The sequence below is a fragment of the Pinus tabuliformis genome, chromosome 9, assembly GCF_031772625.1.
Source record: "Pinus tabuliformis cultivar Carrire ecotype Pingquan chromosome 9, CPIR1, whole genome shotgun sequence".
In the NCBI taxonomy this organism is placed as follows: Eukaryota; Viridiplantae; Streptophyta; class Pinopsida; order Pinales; family Pinaceae; genus Pinus; species Pinus tabuliformis.
Window position 1 is genome coordinate 1,404,366,804 of NC_142307.1, and position 10,298 is coordinate 1,404,377,101.

A 10,298-nucleotide genomic window follows, 5' to 3' on the forward strand; every position below is an offset into this window, starting at 1 on the left:
CAAATAACCTACAGAGCATGGCCGCAGCAAAACAATATGGAGAGGTGAGGGAACCAGTGCTGTACATACCGTTTTTGTCCTTTTTGAGCGGCTCTTCTTTTCTAGACCAATCTTTGGTGGTGTCTGATAGGTCTGGGTTCTCCGCCGCGAACTTCTTAACGAATTGTGCGTTATAGGTCGCTTGCGGTTCAGGAAGATGATACATAAGCTTCAAATCTTGCGTAGCAAATGATCCGATAAGCCCGTGTCCTTGAACTTTGAATTGTCTGTTGTTCATGTCTGCATCATCCAGTATCCACTTGATCATATCCGTATATGGTAGAATTTTGGGTCTTGCCGCTATTCTGTGAAGAAATGAACATGCTAGGTCCTCTAAGGACGCCTCAGAAGAGCGGTGTGAGCCCGCGGCAGCAGCAACCTTCATTATTCTAGGATTTTCCTCTTCTAGCAGCCTGTACATGCTTTCCCATGTTGATATCCCTGCATCTCTGTTACAGGCTGTGTCTGTATACAAAGGTGCCATCTCCTTCATCTTTTCCTTCACTTCGAAGCTTTGAGCTTTATTTTTCTTTCCCATTTCTTCCTGCGTTTGTGTCTGAATCGTCTTAGCTCTTCGTTCCTGCAGATTACAAGTGAAATGGAAATGACTGATCCAGAAAGGTGATGGGAGAGTTTTAAATGCAGCAGATGTATCAAATATGCCACCTTACGTGAAGTAAATCTCTACCAAGGCACGCGTCTTTAATCCATTTAATAACTGACAACTAATTCATTTACTATCATTAAAAGCGCATGATTTCGAGTCAGATTATGGTAAGTGGCTTTTCTTTGAATGGTGTGCCCGAAGGATTCGTAATGAAGTGATTTATGATTTGCTTACGTAACCTCGCATATCGCGCGATCGCAAATCGCACCATCGCAAATCGCAAGGATGTAGCATCGCAGCGATCGCAACATCGCAGATCGCAGAAGTTTGATGTTTGCCAAATCTTGCCGGCTCATTTCTGCGATATGCGATCTTGCGATCGATGTTATCGCAGATCGGTGAATCTTTAAGTTTTTCTTTATGGGTATTACTTTGTTTCGAATGATGTTATTGTTAACACGAGGATCTTGCGCACACCGATTTTTAAAGAGAAATGAAGGTATTTCCTATCTTTTTGCAACGCGACTTTAAAGATTTTCTCCTCATCATAGACTTAGGTTTAAAATATTCAAAAGACTTTACCTAAGCTTATGATGGTAACCTTATTTTGAAGAAAAGAAATTCTTGCTTTTCCTAAAAATTAACTAAGGGTCCCCATTCATTTAGTATTTTGTTCAGTACTTAAATGAACTAAGGGGGGGTTGTTGCTGGCCACAACAGTTTCTTGCACAAGAGCATTATCACAACACTATAGAAACAAGGCACACATTCATTAGACTTTCACCATTTCAATCACATCAAACCATGAGTCATTCATACAGTGAATACAACATTAATTTAATAGTTCCACATGAACAACATTAATTTAATAGTTCCACATGAACTTAATAACCAAGAATGCAATTATAAATACTTATTTGAAATCAATATTGTAGCTGGTAACTAAGATCGAGACTACAACTCTCCACCCAACCATAGACAAGCTACAACCAAGTCTTTCTTGCAACTTTCACCCCCAAGCTAGATTCTGGTGCTTGAGTTGAAGTGCTTTTATGGGCTTTTGACCAAAAAAATAGTTGAAACTGGAACGCCACCAGGCCACACTGCCTTCATCCACTAGCTACCCACATGAAATTTAACATTTCAAGCATAATCACTTCATTTCAAGATGCCACAACGCAAAGAAATTCATCTCACTCTACAAGAGAAGAGAGCCAAAATAAAGAAGGTTCATCAATGGTTAATTCGTTGATGGTAAATAAATCACTCTCCAAGTGGTTCATCAATGAGTCAAGCACCAAAGTTTTAGCCCAAGGCAACTCCTGGTGGTTCTTTCATCCCTCATGTGCACCAGAATCAATCCTTCCAATCCATAGGTTCATCAAGCCACCAATTTCCAGTGGTTTCCTCAGACTTAAAAGAAAGCCACTACTCACTCTATGTGACCCAAAAAGCCTCGTGTCATAGGATTCCTCAGTTGGTGCTCTGATCCAGAGTTCAAAACTTAGGGATAGGAATCATTGTTCCCCTCTCTTCCACTTTTCCACTCTCTTTCTACTTTTGTGTGCATGTTTTCTGCGCGCTTTTGAGAGAGTGTATATCCCCCACTTCAAGTTCCCTCGATTGATTTTTCCTTGTGTTGTTCAAAGGGAAACCACCTGCCTCTTCACAAGGTTCCACGCAGCCCCCCTCCTTGGACAACGCAAGCCATACTGCTCTATTAAATTTTGTCCTTATTTTCTTGTTCTTACAAGCTAAGGACACCTGGACCTATCCTTTTCTTGTTGGTTAAACTTATTGCACAATCAGCCCATTTAAGACCACTTCATCCAACCCATGCCTGTCATTTAAAAAATTCTTTCCCTCAAGCAATGACCTACCTCAAGTAATGGAATTTGTGTCCCTTTCTCAGCGAATTAACATAATTACAATTATTTATATTGAGATAAATATTTACCTAGGGTATATCACAATTGCCTCCCCCTTGGGGGGGACACCGTCCTTGGTGTTCAATATCCATATACAACAAAACATGCTTTAGATCAAGCATTGTTATTTAGGGAGATTTATGTACACAACTCTATACAACATTTAAAATATATTTACATTTTCTTTACTCAATAAATAAGGAAGGATGTGTTTCCCTCATCCGGGCAACCATTTCCCACATGGATTCCTCAGGCCCAAAGTGCCTCCACTTCACTTTGACTTTATTTATTACTCAGTTCCAAAGCATGAGTTGTCATTGATCCATGATGCATAGAGGTTCTTCCTTGAACTCTCCCTTTGGTTACACATGTAACATAAACCAATCAATTACATGGTTAACATCCTGCACATATCTTTAAGTAATGAAACATGTAAAACATCATGGAATTTCATCGATGGTGGTAAGGCCAATCTATAGGCTATTTTTGCTATCCTTTAAAGTATCTCAAAAGGCCCACAAAACCGTGGTTCCAACTTGGCAAACGACTTGATATTTAAGGAACTCTTCTTGGTCTTAATCCTCAAGTAAACATTTTCCCCAACTTGAAATTCCTTATGCACCCTATGATGATCCGCATAGACTTTCTACCTATCTTGTGCCACCTTTAAATTTTGTTTAATGATCTACATTTCTTTTAACATATCAAGCCCAATAAGGACCTTGTTTGTTAGATCACTCCATCTGATAGGAATATTGCAACTCCTTTTATAAAGCGCCTCAAACGAGCTCATTTTTAGATATTCTTGGTACTTGTTGTTGTATGCAAAATCTATCAATGGATGATATTCTTCCCAATTCTTTACAGTTTGGTGCATAATATACATCCTCAAATGTATTCGAGGATTCTATTTGTCCTCTCAGTTTGTCCATCCATTTGTGGATGATGTATTGTATTGAATGCCAATTCAATCCCCAATCCTGCAAATAGCTCCTTCCAAAACCTATAAGTGAAATTGGAATCTCTATATGAAATGATCATCTTGGAAACTCCATGCAAGTTCACAACCTACTTTATGAATATTTGTGCCACCTCACTAGTTTAATTGGTGGAATTGACTGCTACAAAATAATCCACTTTTATTAACTTGTCAATGACCACCATAATGGCATGATGTTGTTTGGAGGTTATTGGAAAATCGATAATCAAATCCATGGATATCACTTCCCACTTCCATTCTAGAATGGGAATAGGCTGCAATAACCATGTTGGGTATTTATATTCAGCCTTCACCTATTGGCATTCTATGCACTTGGCAACAAAATCAACCACTTCTCTTTTCAAATTAGGCCAATAATAAAACTTTCTGATGGCCATGAGAGCCTTTTGGTATATCGTGTTAGGTCCCAGTAAAACTAGTGATTCCCCCATTACTATTGTCAGTGTAGCCCTTATTGTTATTGTTGTGCCTCTATTGTCCCCATATTGTTATTATTGTGCCCCATAGAAGCCCACTATTATTATTGTTGTGTCCTTATATTATTTTTTTTTCTCGGCAACACTAACTAATCTATATTATTATATACAGGTAAACATTACATCCAAAAAAGACTGGCTGCCCAGGACCAACTGTGGCTCCTTGGGCGGCTCTATCAGACTCATAATTCTGCCTCGCAGGGCGATATTTCCAGTTCAAAACGATACACATGACACGATGATATTCCAATGCAGCAACAAAACGGCCCACGCAGGGGCATCCCACAAAAGACTCATGACCCAGAAAGACTATAATAGCCGCGAGCATAACCCAGAGCAGAAAGACTAGAGTAGACACTAACATGACTCAGAACATAAAGGAAACAAACTAAGACATAAGACGTAAACCAGATATCAACCGAGACCCCGTACCCGACCTGAGAGAAGACAGCAAATGCGCGGGAGTGCCGCTGGGGGTTACTCCTCTGGTTTCTCTTCAAGTATTCTGCACCATCCTTGTCCCTCTGGGATACCCTCCCATAGTGCCATGGGATCTTGCGCGGGGGCTGGCAGCTCTTGCTCTCGAGTTCGGGAGGGGGCTTGCTGAGGCTCCCTCTCTGAATTACCCTCTGCATTCGATGGCTCCCCCAATGGCCGCTTCCCCCTATTGTCCTCTGGACGTTCCTCAGCAGGGACCATTGACGATCCTTCCTCATTCTCCTCAGGAATTTTGGTGAACAGCACTGAGATATGTGCATTAATTCCCGCATTGTCCCTGGAGCTGCCCAGTGTAAAAATGACAGAGCCAAACGCTGGGAGCATGGGCGCTCCTTCATTGGAGCTACCAGCCTCCAGAAGCTGACTCGCTTGAATTGGGGTAGCTCCTGCCCTTCTATAACAGTAGCAACAGCAGCAGTGATGATGAACGTCCGCTGCAGGGGGACGAGAGGATTCACCACGCCCTGAACCTCTTCTGCAAGGCATCCTTTCAAGCGGCTGAGCCATGGTATCCGCAAATTCCTTGTCCTGTTCCAAAGCAGAGGAGGGCCAACTGTTACCTCGTTCCTTACCCACTGCTTGCTGTCTCCAAATTGGGTCGAGGCTGAGCACAACTGAACAAAGACAAAGACCAGAAAGAACAAGCATGGAGCAGACCTCGTCCGAGCTCTCAGCAATGAAATCGCAGCACCTCCGCACAGAGTTCTGAGGAGCCTTCTCGTCGCACTGAGCTTCGCACCCCAACAATCCATCATTCTTAAACCCGTAAACATTCCCTCGGTACTTGCCCGCATTGAATACTCTCTGCAGGCTTGCCATCGCCTCCAGCTCCTTCATTAAGGCTGCCCTTATGCTTCTCCCGACTTGAATTCTCGGCGGCGAGGGGCATTAAAGGCCCTTGATCCTCACGTGGCAGCCCATGCTGGGCATGTGGCTCTCCCCGTCCAGACTTGATGACACCCGCATCCGGGGCGACAACCTCTTCTTGGATCAGGCTTTGACATTCCTGGAGCTGTTGCCTGTTAGGAATGATATCTGTGCCTCCAAATAGAAGGGGGAGATCAGTCTCTGCTCCAATGTTGGCTAGGAGGTCCGCTATTTTGTTGCCTTCCCTTTTAGTGTGTATGAAGGAGATGGCTCTAGAATTGCTGAGCTTTTGTGCTATGTCATTTAGCCTTGCTTCTAGCCTCCAACTGGGTGCTACTTTCCTTGCTTGCGAGCCATTCTGTATACGGATGGCCATGTTGATAAGAATCTGGGAGTCACCTTCTACAATCAGGGGTTGAAGGTTGAGATTCCAAGCTTGCAGAAGGCCCTGCCACAGCCCTTCCAACTCTGCTGAGTTGTTGGTATCCCACCCTATGCTCCCAAAATAAATCTGTATAGGAGTGCCTTCATAGTCCCTCAATATGCCTCCGTATCCGGCTGCTCCTGGATTGCCCTTGGAAGCCCCATCGAAATTCAGCTTGTATGAGTTTTTGGGAGGGGCTTTCCACTGGCAGATGATTTTACAGTTGCTATTAGGAGTATTGATCTTGAGAGAATCTTGAGGTAACTGCAGCTGCCAATTGTCTAGAATGTTATGCTCATTATCTGTAGATGGAAGATCTTCCTTATTCCATACCTGAAGCGCCATCATCTCTTGAATGTTCCTATGAATCCTGCTCCAGGTTTCTTCTAAAGGAGATCGTTTGTTTTTGAAAATGCGCTGATTTCTTTCCTTCCAGACATTCCAGAGGACAATCCCCGGGATGATACTCCATAAGTGGTTGAGGATCTTGCTTTTGAAGGGATGCTTTGGCCATTGTCTTAAGAGATCGATGATGTCGCCCTCCCCTCTACATCTTTTTTGGCATCTGAAACTGACCTTATCCCAGAGATGATTGGCTAGAGGACAGGTATCCAGGAGATGATGGAGAGTTTCTTCACTTTGAGAGCAGTTAAGACAGATCGAGGGTCCGTGAAAGTTCCGCTTCCTTAGCTTATCCCAAGTGAGAATTTTTTTGTGACCTACCAGCCAGAGAAAGTAGGAGATTTTTGGCCAAGGTCCGAGCTCCCATATTTTGCTCCAAACAGGGTCTAGAGGAGAGGGGAAGTTGCATATCAACTTGTAGGCTTCTGAGGGAGTGTAGGATCCCTTGGGTAGGTATCCCCATCTGAGAATATCCCCACCATTATCCTGCCTAATACTTCTTTTCCTTAGTTCGATCCTGAGCTCTTCCTCCTTCCGAACATCTGTGTTGTTGAGTATTTGGTTACTCTGTTTCCGTTTCCTGAAGCCATACTCCATCTCCGGCATCCAGAATTGGTGAACTTTTTCCTGCTGCTGCTCCTGCCTATCTGGAATTAGAGAAGGGTGAAGAATATTTTTGAGTTTAGGCATTTGATTCCAGGCATCAGTCCAGAATCTTGCAGTGCATCCATTCCTGATTTCCCAGAAGCTGTGCTTTTGGACTATCTGATAGTGCTGCTTGGCTGCATTCCAAATTGTGGATCCCTTTTCAGTAGGGATGAATCTGATGAGTTCTTCTTGAGGTCGATTTCCTGCATATTTGGTTGTCCATATTTTTCCCCAGGGCTTATCTGGGTTAGTGATCCATTGCCACCAGATCTTGGCATTCATGATGGAATTGTTGTGCTCAGGGTCCCTTAACCCAATGCCTCCCTTATCTTTGGGCATGCATACATTGGTCCACTTCACCAGGGCCCATTTGCGATTGGTAGCAGAGCTGCTCCACAGAAAATTGCGCTGAAGGTTTCTTATGCTTTTTAAAACCCACTTTGGCGCAGCTAGAATAGAGAACAAGTACAGAGGCATTGCCTGCAAAACCGATTTGATGAGGACAATTCGACTGGCTAAGTTAAGAGATCTATAAGTCCAGAGGTTGAGACGGTTTTCAAGTTTCTCAAGAAGGGAGCGCCATGCGGGAAGCTTAATGGCTGAAGCCGTGAGGGGTGCGCCCAGGTATTTGGAGGGTAGGGAAGCCGAGGGGAAACCCAAGATGCGAGAAACTGCTGATTTGACCGAGGGCGGAGTATGGAAGAAGAAAACCTGTGATTTAGCGCAATTGATATGCATGCCCGAGGCCTCCGAAAAATCCTGGAGGAGGGATTTCAGACGGAGGGCTTCTTGAGCAGAGGGATAGCCAAAAAGCATAGTATCATCTACGAACTGCTGGTGGGAGGTGGCAGGGGAGTTGTGCACGGAGATGCCTTTGATCTGATGAGAATGGAGGGCTTGTTTAATGTGTCGCCCCAACCCTTCAGCCATAAGGACGAAGAGAAAGGGGGAGAGGGGATCCCCTTGCCGGATACCCCTGGAGGGATTGAAGGGACGGGAGGGAATACCATTAACAAGAATTGAAAAATGAGTGGTAGTAATCAGGCTCATGATCCAACGGATCCAAGAAGAGCAGAAACCAAAAGCTTTTAGCATATGATGAATGTAATTCCAGCTTAGTTTGTCAAATGCCTTGGAAAGGTCTAATTTGAGAAGCATACCTGCTTGCTTTGAGTGCTTGAGGGAGTGAATGATTTCGTGAGAGAGTAGGATGCCATCCATTATATGTCGTCCTTCCACGTACCCTGACTGTTCCGGAGAGATGAGCCCAGGAAGGAGCGGTTTGAGACGATTTGCTATGACTTTTGATATAACTTTGTAAATGACATTGCATAATGCAATTGGCCTGAACTTGTCAGGGGTGATGGAGTCCTCCTCTTTGGGGATGAGAGTAATAAAGGTGGAGTTGAGAGAGGGAAGAAGCCAGCGCATTGCCCTGGATTCTTCAACTATCTGCCAGACTTCCTCCTTTAGCATGTCCCAGAAAGAGTGAAAGAAAGTGGTGGTAAATCCATCTGGCCCCGGGGCTTTACCTTCTTTGAGCTGCATCATTGCTTCATCGACTTCCTGGGGACGTATAGGGCGTATTAGGAGATCATTTTGTTCCTCTGTTATGATCTTTGGAATATTGCTGGAGATTTTGCTAATAGCCTGTCGCCGATTATCTCTCTGCTCTTGATGGATCTATTGGAAGTAGTTGAGGAGTTCCTCTTCAATTTCCTCATGAGTTTCTACTTTTTCCCCTGTTTGGTTTTGAATGAAGGGTATATTGTTATGCATTCTTCGCTGAACTGTAGTTCTGTGGAAGAATTTGGTATTGCGCTCGCCCTCCTTCAGCCATCTGACCCTTGACTTTTGCCTCCAGTAGATTTCTTCTTGCTTCCTCCTATTCTCCGGCTGACTATGGATGAGCCACTCCTGCTCCAGGGTGGCTTCTGTGTGCCCCTCCGTGATGACATTTTGGTGAAGAATCTCCAGGTCCTGAGTTAGCTTTTGCTGCGCCTCGAAGATATTTCCAAAGGTTTCCCTGTTCCATCTTTTTAGGTGACTTTTGAGAAATCTTAGCTTTTGCTGGAATTGATACATTTTTGCTCCTTCTGGGGGAATGAATGAGGCCCAGGTGGTCTTGAAAAAATCCTTGAAAGTGGGATGCGTGAGCCAAAATCCTTCAAAACGGAAGGGTCTTTTGATTAAGTTGCCTGGTCTTTGCCACTGTAGAACTATTGGCCAATGATCTGATCCAGTGTGAGCAAGGATGGCTGCTGAGATGTCTCCTCCTAAGTGGACCGCATTGTCTGAGAGGAGGAAGCGATCCAATTTGGATGCGATTTGGTGTTTGCCAGCCCTGTGATTACTCCAGGTAAAGGTGCCATTACAGAACGGCATGTCTATAAGAGATGTTGCTTGTATGAAATCCTTGAAGCGACTGACTTCAGGCTCCAATCTACTTCTGCCTCCTAGCTTCTCTTCAGTTTTAGTTATCATGTTGAAATCCCCAGCAACGATCCAGAGAGGGTACCTTCTGCTATTGCTTAGAGCTTCAATCGTGTCAAGGAGCGCTACCTTACTTCCAGTGTCTTGTGGGAAGTAAACATTTGATAGGTTGCCGTAAATATTGGTGCCCAAAATGTGAAAGGTCGCCTGTATAAGGTAGTGTGCTGCATGAAAATCTGAAAGGGATACCGCTTGGGTATTCCATGCTATTGCCAACCCTCCTGAAGCTCCGGAGGCATCCACTGCAACCGAACTACATCCGGGCCAGGCTTTTGAAAGAATGCTGCCTAGCGTAGTGCTATTACACTTAGTTTCCTGGAGAAAGCACATTTGTGGCTTTTCCTTTTTTATCATGTTTTTTAACATCCTGAGTTTTCCGGGGCTATTTAGCCCTCTTATATTCCAAGACACCAGCTTCATGATTAACCGTTGACAGAGGGCTTGTAGTACTTTGTCAACTTAGCATATCTGCCTGAATCTACCAGGATTTTCCCAATCTCTATTGTTCTTTGTAGGTCTGTCTTTCTTCCTTTTTTTTTGTATCTTTTGGGCGCAGGCTTCCATCCCACTGACTGCCTGGTTGTATCCCGAGTTGGTTCTGATGATAAGCTCGTGAAATGATCACTTCGAGCTTATTGAGTTGAAGCTCTGGAATTGTATCGTATGCTTTCTTTTTGCAAGCTAGTTCCAGTTCCAGGATGTCTAAGCCATTCAGATCTATATTCTCTGGTTCCTCTTCCATTATTTGCGGTTGATCGTTATCTTCAATGCTGGTTTCTGGATTCTGGGGAAGGTCTGTTTTACCATCAACTTCCATTTCTTTGAGGATCTCTGCAGCATTTTCCTGATCCCTTTTAAGAATGGTAGGGATGATGATGGGGGAAGGAGATTTAGGAGGGGGATTAGATGAAGGGGG

At 44.0% G+C, this 10,298-nt stretch overlaps 1 protein-coding gene across 1 annotated transcript; it reads right to left on the reverse strand.

Annotated features, from left to right (window-relative positions):
- Nucleotides 1–8,572: 8,572 nt before the first annotated feature.
- LOC149153805 (uncharacterized) lies at nucleotides 8,573–9,736 on the reverse strand. Its single transcript, XM_089443932.1, has one exon. The coding sequence runs from the start codon at nucleotides 9,734–9,736 to the stop codon at nucleotides 8,573–8,575; it is 1,164 nt and encodes a 387-aa protein (XP_089300058.1).
- Nucleotides 9,737–10,298: the final 562 nt, after the last annotated feature.

Coding starts and splice junctions, on each gene's coding strand:
- LOC149153805 (XM_089443932.1), bottom strand. CDS start 9,736: ATGATAAAAAAGGAAAAGCCACAAATGTGCTTTCTCCAGGAAACTAAG.